Below are 16,080 nucleotides of genomic sequence, written 5' to 3' on the forward strand. Positions count from 1 at the left end.
AATACAACAACACGAGTGTGAAATAAGTAAGTTAAATATGAATAAATATATTGACTTAAGTGTAAATAAATACAATTATTTGGTGACCATTAGTTGTGCCCCCTGTGAGAGTGAATGTTAAAGGTTAGATGTAAAAGAAAAAAAAGTCAATGAAATGTTTCTATTGCTATACACAAATTATTTTAATAACTACGTGTATACATTTACTTTTTGATTTTTTTTTACTAGTTTTTGTGTAGGCTGACTCCTTTCGGGTGATTTTGATCAGGCAGTGAGGTGAACAGCTACGTTGAACGTGAGTCAGGACCTCGGAGGACGCACGTTTGCGTAGAACAGGTTGTAAAGGGTAAATAAAGTGAAACAGACATGTTTGCGTTAACGTTCATCCTGAGGACGAGCAGCTTTCGGTCCTGCAGCCGGTTGAACTGCCTAAGGAAACCTCCGCTCCACAGAAACTACTCTAAAATGGTGAGAGCAACAGCCGCGCTTTTCTGTTAGCATTCATGTTAATTAGCGTCTTTAAAAGACGAGCGGGACGCCAGAGTTGTTATCCCGACGGTGTTTCTTCATGGGGGAAAGTTTGTAGAAGCGGCGGCGTATGTCGCTTTTAGTTTGTGTCATGACGAAAAACACACATCCTTTTAATTACTCTAAATTTATTTTGTTACCTTCTGTCATGTTAGTGCTATGTTAACATTTATTTAAAATCTCTCCGGGCTTCTGTTAATTTTATAATATCGCGCAAGAGTTTGGGAATAAGGAACTAAAAACACAATTTAAGAAACTTGGAGCGCGCTGAAAAAGACATTCAAAATCACAATGTTAGGAGTTTATCACAATAAAATACAGAGAAACATGCATGACAAAGCATAGTGAAATAGTAGCTCAGATTTTGTTAGGAAATGTGACTAGCAGCATTGACGGAAACACCTCCACCTGCTGGAGACTAAACAAACTGCACCCAGGTGTCCACAAAATAAAACACGAATGGTTTCAAACAGAACAACAATATTACAATACATTTAAACTAATAACTGACACATTAAAAACTAATCCATCGTTTAGGTATCTAATAACATCTCCTGATGCAGCAGCTTCCAATTTAACGAAGGTGACTCACTGTTGATCATAAATCTGTACACTTGCCTTAATTAATTTAAAGAATTACATTATCTTCTGTATCTAAAGATGCACATATACTGCAGAAAACTGCTATAGCTTTCTCTTATAATGAAGAAATCAGATTATTGTAATCTAATAATCTGATTAACATTAGGCTGCACAGTGGTGCAGTTGGTAGAACTGTTGCCTTGCAGCAAGAAGGTTCTGGGTTTGATTCCCGGCCCAAGATCTTTCTGCATGGAGTTTGCATGTTCTCCCTGTGCAGAGTGGGTTCTCTCTGGGTACTCTGGCTTCCTCCCACAGTCCAAAAGCATGACTGTCAGGTTAATTGGTCTCTCTAAATCCTCCCTACGTGTGAGTGTGTGTGTGGTTGTCTGTCTCTGTGTTGCCCTGCGACAGACTGGCGACCTGGACAGGCGACCCCGCCTCTGGCCCAGAACGTTAGCTGGAGAAGCAGCCTGACCCCACTAATGGATGATTAAGGTTGAATCCAATTCTTTGCTATTTATTTTTGTTTTAGTTTGGTGAACAAATTATTAAATTTGCACCAGTACATCTGCTAGATCCTGTTTTATTATGATCCTAATAGCCAGATTGGTTTAAATATATGCTACTGATACAAAAATATAAAAAATAAATATTATTTAGACAAGTAATTTTAAATGAGTCCTGTAAATTTACCCTTTTATTGCAGTAATTTTAACCAAAACAGCTTATATGTTATGTTTTATTTACAGAATAACTTAATAGTAGCTAGAGCAATAGGAGTCTCAGATAATATCGCAAATAATACAGATATTATTTGTGCAAACATTTTCTCATCACAAAAGCCTAAACAATATATCTTAACATGAAAAAAATGTCTAAAAATAACTTTTTTTTGTTTGGAAAAGCAGAGTAAACTGCAGAGGAAATCCCACAATGAGCAGCTGCCATGAGGCTGTTGCTGCTCTGCAGTTATAAATCTGAAGGAAATCCAGTAAAACTGAGCCTGAACTCGGTGGTAGAAATGTTTGATTTTAATAACTTGGAGCGGCTTGTTGTGTCCAGTCGTCAGACTCTCATTGGCTGAGCCCTGCAGACCGGGACCAGCTGGTGATGGAGCTCCGGGCGACGGGCTGGATGGAGGTGGAGGACCGCGACGCCATCTTCAAGGAGCTGCACTTTAAAACCTTTAATCAGGTCTGTGGCTTTATGCTTGTTTTCATATCGCCTCTTCTGAGGAATGTTTTTTTATGTTTCTTAGGTATTTTGAAAATTTATACAGAAAGGAAGGAAAAAAAGGAAAGAACAATCAGAGGACAAAACTTATACAGCTCTGATGTAGAGAACAAAAAAACAGGAGGCAAGTTCATAAATTACAGCAGTTATTTGAGAAAAGTAACCAAATTATACCTAAACTTAAATATATACATCATTCGGGTTCACATTACTGGTCTTTTAATTTTGAGATTTTGAAGTATTCGAGCAGACATTCCCATCTTTTCTAAAAGCATAGAGTTTCCCATTCACAGTATCTCATTCTTTCTAATACAATAACTTCAGAAATGAAGTTTCTCCGTAGCTGGATCAAAGGGGCGGCACAACCGACCCATTTAACCATCATCGACGTTCTGCCACATCGATAGGAACTGGAACTGTGACTGGATATGAACCCAAGGAGACGCAGCACTGAACCAAAGAAGTGTTTGTCCTGGAGCAGAGCTAATGTCTCGACATTCTGCTCACCAGAAAGCCTCAATAATTCTAGTCCCTTTACATTTGGGGAACTTCCTGGTGTGTGCTTGCTAGATATATATATGGAGATATGCATACATTGTGTAAAATATTATATTGCATGTCTTTATATCAGTTACATACTGAGATTCTGCAAGGCAGAGTCAGAATGTCTTCCCATGCTTCTGAATCAATTGTGCTTTTCAGAGTTATGGTCCAGGATGAGCTTATCTTCCCTTAGGGCTTGTAATTCCCGAGGAATGTTTTTGAGTTTTTTAGTAAAATGTTGAGTCAGAGGGCTGCAAACTCAAAAATCAGACATTTTTCTGCTCAGTTAATGCACCATCACAGCAACACTCACCGAGTACAGATGCCGACTATATAAACTGTGAGGGATTGTTTTTAATGAAATTTATCTTATTTGGTAGGAACAATGCATTCATGTGCCAAAATTAGCCAAAATACTTTTTTCTTCTGTTGTCTCTAAATAATCCATAATTTGTCCTGCTAAACAAATAAAGGCGATAAAATAACTTAAGTTTTGTCAACAAATACAAAAAAATACAATCAAAACAAGGAACTATAACGCAGTTATCATGGGTAAAAAGTAAAATTATTAAAGGTTAAAACAGTAAAAGAAAAAAGTGGTTGTTAGACTTTGTATTGCCTTGTTGCTGAAAATGTGCTATATAAATAAAATTACCTTTACCTTCTGCATATCGTTGTCATTTTGCTCGTTTGCTGTTTTTAAAAAATATTTTTTGCACTTTTGGTCGTCCGTACCTGAATTTGTGCATTCATGCGAGCCGCGGAGAGATTTCTATCAGCAGAAAACATGAAGGCTGAACATTAAGCAGCAAAGTTTGATCCGTTTCCACCTTCTGTCTACATCAGGACTGAAACGATTAGTCAAATTAATCGCGATTAATTGGTAATTTAAGTAATCATCAATCAATTTTGTAATCGATTAATTGTTAATGGAGTATACAGACTAAGAAGAAGACCATTTGCTTAAAGAACAACACACTCATAGCCGATATGTCAAAACTACAAAAAATATACATTTTGCATTTAAGATAAAAAATGTTTTCTGTAATTTGTACACGAGGAGTTTTGGGTAGAACAGATTTACAAATGACTTTCTAACTTTAAATGTAAAATGTGAATACTTTTATACTGTTTTGTCTTGATATCTCCTCTGAGTGTTTTGTTCTTTCAACAAATGGTCTTTTTAAAAATCTGTATATTCCAGTTAATGAATTAATTACTAAATTAGTTGATTATTTCAGTGATCGATTAATCATTTAGCCCTACTTTGGCCAATAAAACATTTATATTTGGAGTCCTACTGCATGCCTCTTGCAGTGAAATAAGCAGAAAGTCTGACATAACTTTCTTGTTTTCTTTTTAATCAGCCTCCCGTTTAAAATCGTTTTTTTCTTCATCTCAGGGCCACTTAGAGGACTTCCTCTAATCCGCCGTTAGCTGCTTCAGCCACTAACGCCGCCTGTTTTTACACTTCCTGCCGTTTGAAGTCGGAGGCGCGTACGGCCGTCCTCCCCCTCCGGATCCTCTTACCCGACACGTCGGGCCGCATTAGGCGGAGACTCGCCAGGCGGCCAGTTGGCAGCAATTGGGGTTTTGATCAGAATGATTTCTTTCACAAACAATGAAATTAGTTAAAATGTCTCATCTGGTTTGCAAACCACTAACAACCCGTCGGCCTGCAGTGGATGTCCCTCTCCTCTCCCTATCGCTGCCTCTTCTCGTCTCTTGTTTCCTTCTGGAAGATGAGCTCATGTTGTTCCAATTTTGGCTGTTGGCGTCTCTCTGTTTTGTCTTGTGGGCCGTGTTTCAGTCGGGGTGTTTTCACTCTCATGGCTGCACTTAAAGGGCTTTTAAAATGACGAGCGCTGACGAGGAGCGACATGCTGGCTGATTTCCATTTGCCACTTATCTAAAGACATCGAGTCCACGAAATCAGATCCCCCAAGAGTTTATAATGGAAATAACAAGCCCCCTTTTCTGCTTTGAAGCGCCTCCTTATGTGATCACCAGGGGGCGCCAGAGCTGCAGTTAAAAAAGCAAAAACGACATCTGCGCTCGGTTTTTACTCAGATTATTGCAAATGGAAAGTGTCATGTTTGTTGGTGGCAGTGAATTTGAGAGGATTTTTCTTTTGTATTTTTTTACATCAAATTCCTGTTTAACCAGGTTTGGGTGGTGAGGAGAATCCCTGCAACCACATGTGATTCTGCTCAGAAACATGCATGTTTTTCTGTTTTTCTTGTTTTAAGTTGCAGCCGCTGATGCTGTTTACACACAGAGTTTAAAGATTGGCCATCTGCTCTACGTTTCTGTGAATAAAGCAGAAACAGTCATGTGAAACGGCAGAGGTGAGCTGTGCATCCTCAACTGTTGTGCTACGTTAGCTGAGGTTGACAACAATGGCATTCCTTCATTTTCCCACATAAACTCACTCCTGCAGCAGGGGGACAGCTGCTGCAGCTGAATCTGAAGCTGCTGCTGAAGCTGCTGCTGCTGCTGAAGCTGCTGCTGCTGAAGCTGCTGCTGCTGCTGCTGAAGCTGCTGCTGCTGCTGCTGAAGCTGCTGCTGCTGCTGCTGAAGCTGCTGCTGCTGCTGCTGAAGCTGAAGCTGCTGCTGCTGCAGCTGAAGCTGCTGCTGCTGCAGCTGAAGCTGAAGCTGCTGCTTTCATCCTCCTCCTCCGTCTCTCGTTCTGCGGCTGTTGAATCCGTTTTAATCTTCTGCTGAAGCTCCTGTTTGTAAATCTGATTCAGATTATTACTGAAACCTCAGATTACAGACAATAAATCAGTTTTAATAATTTCACAATGAGAAATTAAACAAGTTAATCTAACGGTCAACATGGTTTGAGTCGATGTGATTGTAGCTCAGCTCAACTATAAAATAAATTTGTTTTTTTCAGCTTTTGTATGTGAAACTTAAATTTTCTACATATTTTTCAGTTTATTTAATGTAATTTAGAGTTTTAGTTACTTTGTTATTTTATTCTTTTAGTTTTTCTCATCATTTTGGGTTAAAATTATTTCTAAAAGTCTAGAATGAACAAATATTAATTTAAAAGAATATTACTTTAACTCAATGAAAATATGATCTAAAATACATTAGAATAAAATCCTAAAAAGTAGATAAAACTAAAATATTTTAAACAAGTATATAAGTTCACAAAAGTTCCAAAATTATATAAAATAAATTAACCAAAAGAAAATTTAAATATTAAAATATATGGACGTTAAGAAATGAAATATTAAAGTAAATAAAAAGTTGTAATAATTTCAGAGTGAAGTACTGAAACAGATGAATCGGTGTTTAGTACATTTTCTGAGTTCTTTAAAATTCTGCAGACTTTTGATCATTTGCTGATCTGAACTTTATTTTCATGGAAGCTGAGAGAAAAACAGGTTTTTTCCCCGAGTCGGTAAAACTTTACGTTTCCTGCAGCTGATTTTTCTCTCTGACTTCGTCTCATTTTGTCCTTAAATATCCAGAGAAATCCTGCAACATGTGACGTTTGTGAACTTTTAATTGTAGTTTAGCTCTTCATGATGACTTTGCTCCTGGACTCTGAGAGTCGGCTTTGAGATGCAAAATGCACCTCATGTGGTTCCTTTTAGGAATATAAACGTCCAATAAACTCCTGAAGTTTCACAAAGTTTGTTTTTATTTCTTATCAAATTATTTTAAAAATTATCCTTTATGTTATGGAAAGACGGTCGGCCCTTTTCATAAGAGAGAAAACTGTCAGGTTTTTAAGTTTTCTGAGAAAGGCAGAGTGCCTTCAGTCAGAGGCTTTTTCAAACTGACCGGAACACAGACTGCTACAGGAGATCTGTCCTGCCAGCAACCAGAATTAATATGAGCTACATTTGATTTCTCTTTGGGATCAATAAAGTACCTTTGAATTTGAATTGAAGGTTTTTATTTTTCAAAAGCTGAAAATTTTTAACTTTTGAAACTGAAAAACCTCCAAGTTTTTTCTAGAAAATCTCTGAAATTAATCTTAGCTAATGTTGGTGGGAATGATGTTCTGTCTGGATGTCGCTGGCGCTCCGTCGTCCAGGTCCTGCTCAGCCAGCTGGCAGAGGCTGGAAGGTTATTTGGAGAGTGAAACATAAGAGGTGTGGTCATCATCCTCATCATGGGCGCAGCGTTCTCCCGTTTCGCTGCCGCAGAGCGGAGGTGATGTGTCTAATGCGGCGGCGTAGGGCTGAGTGCACGGTGTGAACGTGTCTGCCGGGGTTCGATGGAGGAGCCGCAGTCTGCAGCCACTTAGCCTGGCGAGGCGTTCCTAAGCCTCTGCAGCGCGCCGGGCGGCCGAAAGCCCATCTGCAAATGACAGACATGTGTTTGAAACCGCGGCCGCAGCCAGAGCGGGAACACCGCCTCGCTCCGACGTCAAATTATTTCATCCAGTGTTGTATGACAATCATCCTGTAATAGCTCCAAAATGGCTCCTCCTGCAGGCGGCGGCTGGTTCTGATTATTGGGATGGAGACTCTGCGTAACCTCACGTCAAATTATCTGAGTCTGACAGCTGCAGCTGCTGGAAACGGCGAAGGACGGCCGCCTCGCCGGCTGACCTGCCGCCTGCCACAAGAGTGGCCCAAACAATACAAACGGCCTAAACAAAGCACTTTAAGAGGGAGAGCCCTTGACCTCTGTTGACTTGCTGGCTGGGAGTGGAGAGGCGGTTTTTATTTTCGTTTGGGCCCAAGTGGAGGATGTTGAGACGCTTACTGGCCCTGAGGGACCGCCGCCCGTCAGAACAAACGCTCCATTTTCACAGCATTTCTGCTGTTTCAAAACTAATTTTAATCTTTTTCTATCTGTAGGGAGAGATTAGATGATTTTCCTCTCATGAGCTTTAAAATATTTTTCTGTTTGCAGAAAATTCACTTCCTGTAGTTTGTGCCTCAGTAGGCCTGCAAATGTTTATTATAGAAATAATTCACATCTAATTTAGTAATCAATTAGCCATTAATACAGACTAAAAGACTAAAAAACACACTCGGAGCCATAACTAAGACAAAACTGGACAACATATTTAATCATTTGCATTTAAGATAAAAAGAATCTTGTTTGTAAAAATGTTCAGCATAAAACTGCCCAAATCTTTCAGTTTTCAATATTTTTGTTTCATTCCCTGAAGTCAAAGCTTTGCAGAACCAAGTTGATCTGGGATGTTTCAGTTTTTCACATCTGAAACTTTTCATCCATTCTTTGATCAGAATAAAGACTTGAACCCACATGTTCCCCTCCTTCAGTCCAGTCGACCCGGTTCTACTGGACCCAGAACATCTGCTCCACCTCCAGCTGCTGTGGTTCTGAGTCAAACCAACCTGTTCCCCTCCTGGCCTGTGGGGGCGCTGCACCAACAACCACTGAAGGAAACGACACAAAAACCTCTGAAGACACTGAGAGCAACTTCCTTCTTCACCAGATGGAAACAAGATGGAGGATTTTAGCGGTTGGAGGATTTCTCTTTAGGCTAAAGACCAGGAGCCATTTCTGCTGCTAGCGCTAGGCTAGCACGTTAGCTTTGGTTGGATTTACCCAGAATGCCCTGCCCTGTAGTCCACTTCCTGCTTCTGGAGCGGTTTCCGGTCCACTTGGCGTTCACATCAACCGAACCCAGACCGAGGGTCAGAGGTCAGAGGTCGATTGGCGTTCACACCACCAAACCAGCCCGACTCGGCTGAATTAAGTTGAAACTTTAAGAGCTTTTCAAGTTTTTAGAAACATTTTACTGTAGGACCATTTCTGTTTCCCTGTCGTTTTACTCAATAAAACCTTCTGAATCTGAAATAATTGTGAGAACGGCAGTAACGTCTTGTTTTATTGAACTGGTTCAGTTCGAGTTCGTCCGTTCCGGAGAGTCGTGAGTCAAATGCGATATGTCAGAGTCCGGACCTAAAGAGCTGCTGGTGTTGTGAAGCGGGCCGGCGGCAGGAGCCTGACGTGTTGCCCAACCGTTTCCTGTCTCGGCTCCCAGCAGCAGTTCAGCCTGAGATCGGCCCACAGACACCAGACAAGTTTGGACAACACCTGACTCAGCCTGCTCCGCCGCCTCCATTAGAGCCAATGAGCGCTGAGGAAAAGCAGAACGCCTCGCTCTGCAAATTGGAGCCTCTGGGGGTCAAGTTGCAGGAATATGTCAATTACTTAAATTGATCAGGAGACGGTTTCCCTGATAACCAATTTGATCGAGCTGCCGATCGTGTTACACGCATAGCGGCACAAGGGAACCAAACAGGGCGTCTCAAAAATTGGTCCGCCACGCTAAAAAGACTAAACCCAATTTCCTTTGTGAAGATAATTCTGTTTGGTCCTGTCAGGTGGCGGATGGGGCCGCGGCCGCCCGTAAACAATGGCATTTCAGTTGATTTAATTAGGCACAGAGGAAGCATTTAGGGGCTTAATTGAGATTGCAGTGGGAAATTGCTCTGAAATAAGGCCTACCTGCGTTTCTTCCCCCTCTCTCTCTGGTCGGGGCGAGCAAGACGAGGGATTTCTCTCTCGTCTTTGTAGATAATTAGGATTTCAGTAATCACTCCCTGGATGACCTGTGATTGGAGCGAGCCGCATACCGAGGCCTGAGGACCAATCTGAGCTCTGATTGGTCAGAAACGTGCAGAAATAAAGTTTCAGCTTCAGGATGTTTCTGTTCTGAGAGGAAATGCATTAATTCAACAAAACTCATTTTTATGGTTTCTTATCACAATTTAGAGCAACAAATGATTAATTTAAACCTTTATAATACAATATTAGAAATATATTTAAAAATGCAAATAGACATTTTAAAATGAGAAAATATTTTTTTTCCTAAAGTAAAATGTTAAATGCAGCTTTCCTGAATGTTTGAACACTCAGCTGAACATCAACAGTGTAAATCTGATCGGTTTATCATTTTGGAGATTCAATTATTGATTAATGGATAAGAAAAATAAAAAAATCTGAGATTTTTTTAGGAGTTTTGTGTTTCTCATATTTACAGGCAGTTTTTTTTTAATTTAAATACAAAATGTTTATTTCTTAGTTTCTGCTCAGCAAATGGTCTTTTCCTTTTTCCCCAGTTATTGATTAATTGATTACTGAATTAGTTGACAGTTGTTTTAATGACTGATTAATCGAGATTAAATTTAATGTAATTTTAGTTTTGCTGAGGATTTAAATCAGACATCTAGTTAACTTTTTATTTTTTTAAGTGTACTGGTGGAAACATTTGGTTTTGCTGCTGAATGTTTTCAGCAGAATCGTTTATTTTCCAGGGAAACGGGGACGATGCGGTTCTTCAGCCCACTGTCGCCTCGTGCTTCTGCACTTAACGACCGATTGGATCAGAAACATTTTACCAATATGATGGCTGGATTTAACTAAATGATATCATTTTATTGACTGTCTTTAAATCTCAGATTATGATTATTGTTGGCTTGTTTGGGATTATTCGATATAATTTGAACCTTTTTGTCCTGTAAAAAGTGACTGGTGCTACATAACTGATCTACACTGAAAGAAATTAGTTTCCAAACTGGGATTCATATTTTTACTGTCAAAATTAAAAATGGATATTTTAATGAGCTGCATTTATGTTTTATAGTAAGATTAAAATATTTCAACCTCTGCTTACCAATTATGACTTTTAAGTACAAAAAATATGCAGAAAACATATTTAGGATAATTTTATTGATAAAAATAGATTATTTTCCTCAGACTTGTTGTTTATGTTGGCCGAGTTCATACATTTAAATGTGCTTCAGTTTGTCTAAACGTGAAAGTTAATTTTTGCAGGATGTTGTAGGGAGTTTTAAAAACCTTTTCTGATTTTAAGTGTCGCTGTGTTGTCCTTCCACTTAACTTTCTGTTAATGTGCTTGGACATAGCAGCCAGCTGCTGTGGTTAGGTTGTCTGCTGGACATGACTGCAGAGATTCCTGTTAAAAATCATTTTTATGTCATATGATCATCTAGAAAGATGAATTTATATTTTTATTTTGTCTGAAATCCATAATCATCAAAATGAGCAAAAACACTGAAAACATAAAACTGAAACAGATCTTTCATTAGAATTTCTCCAATGTACTTTTCAGTCTTACTTTAGATGATGAACCCCTAAAAAGTACATATTTTAGTTTTTTAATAGTATTTCTGAACACGAGTCATTATGAAGCCTGAACCCATGAAGTTTTTCTCCCTCCAGGCGTTTGGCTTCATGTCTCGAGTCGCTCTGCAGGCGGAGAAGATGAACCATCATCCAGAGTGGTTCAACGTTTACAATAAGGTAAAACCTTCCTGTTGCTGCACATAAAACCCACAGGCGCCGATTCAGACTCTCCAGAAATCTCTCCATCCAAACTCCTAAAATATTCTAAAAGTCAGAAATAAAAACATAAAAAAACAAGTTTCACCTGCAGTCCTTTAGTTTTTCTCCTGGAACGATTCATCCGATTAATCGATTATTGATTATTGATCGTTAACCCTTTGATAAAAAGAGAAGCACAATTAAGGCAAAATTTTATAAACATATACATTTTGGCTTTAAGGTGGGAAAAAACTTTTTGGTCATTTTTTTCACATGTTGATGTTTGATGTGTTTATTTTTAGCTGTTATTGCATTTTAGGAAATATTTCCTTTTTCAGTTAAAAATACATCTAATTTAGTTTTTTGAGTGTTTTAATACATTTCTAAGGTATAGAAAAAAAACCTAAATGAACAAAATGTGCCAATTTTAATGACTCGATTACTGAGACGACTCCACCTCATCAGGTATTGAGAAATGTACTTTTAGGAGTATTTTTACTACACAGTACTTGAGTAATTTTATTATGAAGTATTTTTGCTCTTACTTGAGTAAACTTTCTGGATTTTCTTTCCTCTGAATGAAAATCAAACATGTTTTAACCAGAAACAGACTCAAACCTGCAGCTTCTGTTAAAGTTCAACAACTGATTTGGAAACATTTTATTTTATGTTCCTTATATGATTTATCGTCATTTTGCTTCTTAAAATACCAAAATTTCCACTTAACTTTACATTTTGGTCCGTCTGATGATGACATTTTTAAATATTAAATGATAATTTGATCAGTTACTCAGTACTGGAGTAAACTTTCTACTCTTTGCTTTTAGCCGAGTGTCTCTTCCCGGCTCGTCAGCGATTTTTCCTCGGAGGTGGAGAAGTGTGTGACGCAGCCGGTCGGTGAAAATCTGTCAGCATTAGGCTGAAGCCGCTGAATTACCGTGCCGTGCAGCGCGGCTCTTTAGGAGGAATGCTGCTCCTAATCCACTCTTTATTAAAGCGGCTGCAGATCTCGGCGCTTTGCACCAGACACTGAAAACCTGAACAAAATACTTGATCCATTCTGAATTCATACTGAACATAAATAATGTTCTGCTCAGTTTTCATGATTCGCTGAAGTGTGAAGAAAAATCCCGCGTAGGGTTCAACCTCACTGGTTTAAGTTGCTCAGCTGATCAGGGGTGTACTTACTTTTCCACGGCTCCTCCAGACCTTCATGCAATCTCTAAAAACCTCAAAGCCCCCAGGATTTTCTGACGTATGTTTAAAATAACAAACCCAAATCTGGTAGAGTTTTTCTCAGCAGTTACAAACGCTGTTTCAGTAATCTTGGTATCAAAATAAAGCTAAAACTTTGGAGACTCAATCAGAAACGTAAATATCACTGCAGAGGAGAGGAGGATGGAACAGAAATGACTTTTTCAATGCACACTGAATGGTGTATTTAAGTTATCAGATAAATTTGTAGTTCAGTGCATTTATGTCTGCGTTAAATAAAGTTCTGTATCAGTTGGTACTGAACCTCATATCGGTATGGAAAGAAGAAAAAACTTTTTAAAATACCCACATTCGTTTTTTATTGAAATTGAATAAAATATTAAGAGATTGAAGTGTATTTTTTGTAATCCAGTGTAAAAAAAAAAATTACAACAAATTTAGGCACATTTTAGTGGTGGCTTAAAAACACAAATTAAGCCACCAAAATATCTATTTTTGGCACTGCCTGAGCTCCGTATGGTGTCTTTTTGCTGAAGACTCCTGATCTCTGATGTCGGTTCTGCAGAACTTTGGACAGAAACTCAAACGCAAAATACTTTTTATCAGCTTCTAGGAGAGCCTCGCGTTTCCATGGAAACCAAATGTGTTTATGTTTAACTGAGAGGAGGTGCAAAAATGAAGGAAGAAAAGTTTAAATCTGCCCTGGTTCTGTCCCGGTTCTGGCCCGGTTTTGCCCTGGTTCTGCCCCGGTTCTGGCCCGGTTTTGCCCCGGTTTTGCCCCGGTTCTGCCCCGGTTCTGGGCTTAAGGAAGTGGGTTTCTGAGGGTCTTTGAAAGATTTTCTTTAAATGTTTTCGGCTATTTACTCTTTTTTTGTTCCATCAACGTTTTCAGAGGAATGTTTGTTTTAGCTGCTTCACTGCTAACATTTTATTTACAACAAATGTCATGAAATGAAGAATAAAAGCAGAAACCTGCTGGTTGAGTTTACTTAAAAATGACATTTTATAAATAAATACGTCGTTACAGGGAACCGGTCTGAACAAAAGGGTTTTATTCTGTGTAGTAAATAACAGTTAGACGTTCTTTGAGCCAATAAACACGTTTTCTGGTGTGTGAATGTAAATATCGCAGAGCATTCATGTTAAAGCAGCAGGAACATTTTGAACATGTTTGTGACTGAACCCAGTCTGCTTCTGTTTCCTCAGGTCCAAATTACTCTGACCACTCATGACTGCGGAGGGATTTCTAAACGTGACGTCAAAATGGCCAAATTTATTGACAAAATTGCACTTTCAATGTAATGTCAGACGTTGTCCTGAAGTCCCATTTTTAGTAATCCAGAGTTTTTCCATCATTCTTTTGTTTTCTGCCAATAAAATGGACCAAAATGAGGTTCTTCCTCCAGAGATCTGATTCTGGGTCTTCAGGTGGAAAGATTGTAGATTTGACTCCATTTTATCACCGACTGCTTGATTTTGGCAGCATTTCTCATTGCAGAAGGTAATAAAATAAATTGAATAGTTTTTCTGCGTGGGACTTGGCAGGAAACGACTTGTTCCTGACTCCGTCCTCCTCAGTCGTATTTTTTTGTTTTGGCTTGGCAGGTTGGAGCAAAGCGAAGGACCCCTTGAACTTTTCCCTCTTTTTTATGTATTTACTGGGATTTTTTGATAGGCCAACACCAAGTGGTGCATAACTGTGAAGTAGAAGAAAAATGACGTACAAATAAGAAATATGGAAACTTCTCAGCATTTGCATTCAATCACTTTCGCTTCTATTCCTCTAAATAATTTCTGGTGCAAACAGTTGGATAAACTGCATGAAACATCATTTTAAAATGTTAATCTGCTGGTTGCTTGGGAAAAAATCTGACTTTAAACAACAAAATTTGTTTTTTTTAGGATTAAATCTGCATAAAGCAGCTTTTCACTCATTCATCAACCTGGTTTCATCACAGCAGATGAAACTGGAACAACTTGGAGAAAAATGTTTTCAAAACTTTATCTGCTCACGTTTTTTAACGGATTTCATTTAAACATTTCAAACACAAATTTTCCAGATTTTAATATTTGTTTTAATGTATCGTAGAAATTTACAGCTGATATTTTACACTCATTTTTTAAAACTTGCTTAAGTTGAAAAGAAAAAGACATTTTTTATTTCTCATGTTTTTATCTTGGAGTTTAACTCCAGGATGGCAGGAAAATGTCCATGAAACAGATCCACGAGTTTTTATTTATTATGAAGCTAAATGTTTTTTATTTATGTCTTGGAAACAAGGAGATAAACTAACTGCAGCGTTTCACGTTTGGCACAACATTTACTTGACGGTTGTTTTCCTTGATCGCGCTCCTGTCCCTCCGGCCAAAACGTTTGCAGAGGCAGCAACAATTTATCTTTCCTGCTAGAAACACAAAAATAAAGAAATGGTTTTAAATGAGTTCATCAATCACAGATAATTAGTTTAAAAGTCAAATCCAGATTTGAATCTGAGAAAATTGGATTTATGATTGCAGTACGAAATATTTAAACTTTCTGCTTTTGTTAATCTAAACACTGAAAGCAGATTTAATTCTTTCCCAAACTTTTGGACCAAATGGAAACTAAAAGTATTCAACCCTCCATCAGTTATGAGCCACACAATAACTTTGACTTTTCCAGTCCTTTATACTTTGGGAAGGTGAACAAGGTTACGCCGGCAGCAGCAACTTACCTGGTGCCGTTTACAGTAATGAGTCAAATATGAACGTTAGCATTAGGCTAACAGCCTGGTAATAAACAAGAATTCATAAACACTGAATATTTAGCAGTAAAATAAAATTTAAACACTTACCTTCATGAACGCACAATACTGAAGCCTGATTAGATCCGTGTGTCGCATCTAAATACGTCCGGGTGGAAACCAGACATCCACCCACAGATCCAGGAGATTGGAGTGAAGACCTGAGCATCATCTGCATAATTATCATAGCTGATCTTATGAGTGTCAGTAATCCGAGCGGGTGGGAGCATCTTAAAGGACATGGACTCCAGGACAGAACCCTGAGGAACCCCACATGTGATTTCTGTCACAAGTTACTTAGTAACACGAAGAACTTCCTGTTCTTCAGGTTCTGCAAGGAATCAGACTTTCTGAATATTTACATAAATTCTGTAATTTGTATGATCACAAAATGTTCTGCTTTTTCCTCGTCGTTTCATCAGTTGGTGTACATGACGCCTCGTCTGTGAACATTTTCATTTCTTTTTGTGAGCAGAAATCAGACAAATGTTGCTTTTGTTCTTCCTGAGCCGACGCTCCTTCATGGAAACAGAACCAGTGAGTTCAGGTGTTTTTAATGGCTTCCAGCTCAGTTTGCTCTCATGTAGCTCATCTGTATCGTTTCAACTGAACACATGTTCTTCTTGTACCTAATTGAAACAGAAGAGCCAAATGTTCACTGGTTGCCAGTTAAAATGCTGGTTTCCATAATGATACCAGGATGGGAAACGAGAGATCAGAGTTCTGTTAAATCTGCAACATTTTCTCTGTCGGATTAATTTATTAATGATATTACATCAGGTTCTTATTGTCTTATCACCTACTTCATGTTGTCAGACATGTTCTATTAAAATGAAACTAAACTCTGACTCAAAACATTAATCAGATTTAATGCATTATTTAATAAAGAAGTTTGGACTTTAAA

At 38.5% G+C, this 16,080-nt stretch overlaps 1 protein-coding gene across 1 annotated transcript; it reads left to right on the top strand.

Annotated features, from left to right (window-relative positions):
* Nucleotides 1–300: 300 nt before the first annotated feature.
* Nucleotides 301–16,080, top strand: LOC106931910 (pterin-4-alpha-carbinolamine dehydratase 2). Its single transcript, XM_015010290.2, has 4 exons — nt 301–468; nt 2,173–2,304; nt 11,077–11,157; nt 13,600–16,080. Exons 1-4 carry the CDS (start codon nt 367–369, stop codon nt 13,693–13,695), a joined length of 411 nt encoding a protein of 136 aa, XP_014865776.1. The 5' UTR covers nt 301–366; the 3' UTR covers nt 13,696–16,080.

Source organism: Poecilia mexicana, unplaced genomic scaffold (genome assembly GCF_051168715.1).
Source record: "Poecilia mexicana isolate PSO_F unplaced genomic scaffold, ASM5116871v1 scaffold_14, whole genome shotgun sequence".
Lineage (NCBI taxonomy): Eukaryota > Metazoa > Chordata > Actinopteri > Cyprinodontiformes > Poeciliidae > Poecilia > Poecilia mexicana.

Excerpts from the sequence above, each read along its gene's own strand:
- LOC106931910 (XM_015010290.2), top strand. The coding sequence starts at position 367 with ATGTTTGCGTTAACGTTCATCCTGAGGACGAGCAGCTTTCGGTCCTGC. Across the intron at positions 469-2,172 it reads ACAGAAACTACTCTAAAATG|TCGTCAGACTCTCATTGGCT; the intron begins GTGAGAGCAACA and ends TGTTGTGTCCAG. Across the intron at positions 2,305-11,076 it reads ACTTTAAAACCTTTAATCAG|GCGTTTGGCTTCATGTCTCG; the intron begins GTCTGTGGCTTT and ends TTCTCCCTCCAG.